Raw genomic sequence first — 650 nt, forward strand, 5'->3', positions numbered from 1 at the left:
CCCCCCCCCCCTTCGCGGGGCACTAGAGCTGCACCCTAAGGGGCATCCGAATCCCCTCCTCTGCTTCTCATTGGCCGCCGGCCCCGGGGCCGCGCTCGCGATTGGCCGCGGCGCCGTGGCAATCAGGGCTGCGCGGGGGCGGTGGCTGAAGGCAGCCGGCGGCTCAGCGCGACTAGGCGAGGCGCGGCGCGGCGCGGGCGGGAGGGGGGCTGCGGTAGCAGCAGTAGCAGCAGCATGGTGAGCGGTGGTGGTAGCGGTAGCGGCCCCTGCCCTGGGCATGGGCAGCGGGAGGACGGGGATGGCGCCTGTCTGCTACACGGCGCGGGGTGCATGCGGGCGGGCTGGGCAGGAGCCTGCCCCGGGGCTGGGAGGCCGCAGGTGAAGGGCGCGGGGGGAGGCCGGGAGGCGGGAGCCGGGCGCTGACCGCTGACCGCGCTGTCCCTGCCGCCCGCCCGCAGTACGGCTTCGTGAATCACGCCCTGGAGCTGCTGGTCATCCGCAACTACGGCCCCGAGGTCTGGGAGGATATCAAGTGAGTGCCCCTGCCCGTGGGAACGCGCCCCGCCGCCTGCCACTGCTCCTCCTCCCTGTCCGAGAGGCGCAGCCCTTGAGCTACCTCCGGGTGCGGAGCTGCACGTTTCAATAGCCCT

The 650-nt window shown here is 73.7% G+C and overlaps 1 protein-coding gene across 2 annotated transcripts in view; it reads left to right on the top strand.

The window, feature by feature from the left end:
* Window positions 1–162: 162 nt before the first annotated feature.
* GUCY1B3 (guanylate cyclase 1 soluble subunit beta) overlaps window positions 163–650 on the top strand; it is a 90031-nt gene continuing 89543 nt past the window's right edge. For both annotated transcript variants that reach the window (XM_019521688.1, XM_019521687.1), the window contains exons 1-2: window positions 163–237; window positions 459–532. In XM_019521688.1, the coding sequence (XP_019377233.1) occupies window positions 235–237; window positions 459–532 (77 nt within the window). In that variant the 5' untranslated portion in view covers window positions 163–234. The remainder of the gene's footprint in view (window positions 238–458; window positions 533–650) is intronic.

This window comes from Gavialis gangeticus, unplaced genomic scaffold (genome assembly GCF_001723915.1).
Source record: "Gavialis gangeticus isolate Ggan-Ray unplaced genomic scaffold, GavGan_comp1, whole genome shotgun sequence".
NCBI lineage: Eukaryota > Metazoa > Chordata > Crocodylia > Gavialidae > Gavialis > Gavialis gangeticus.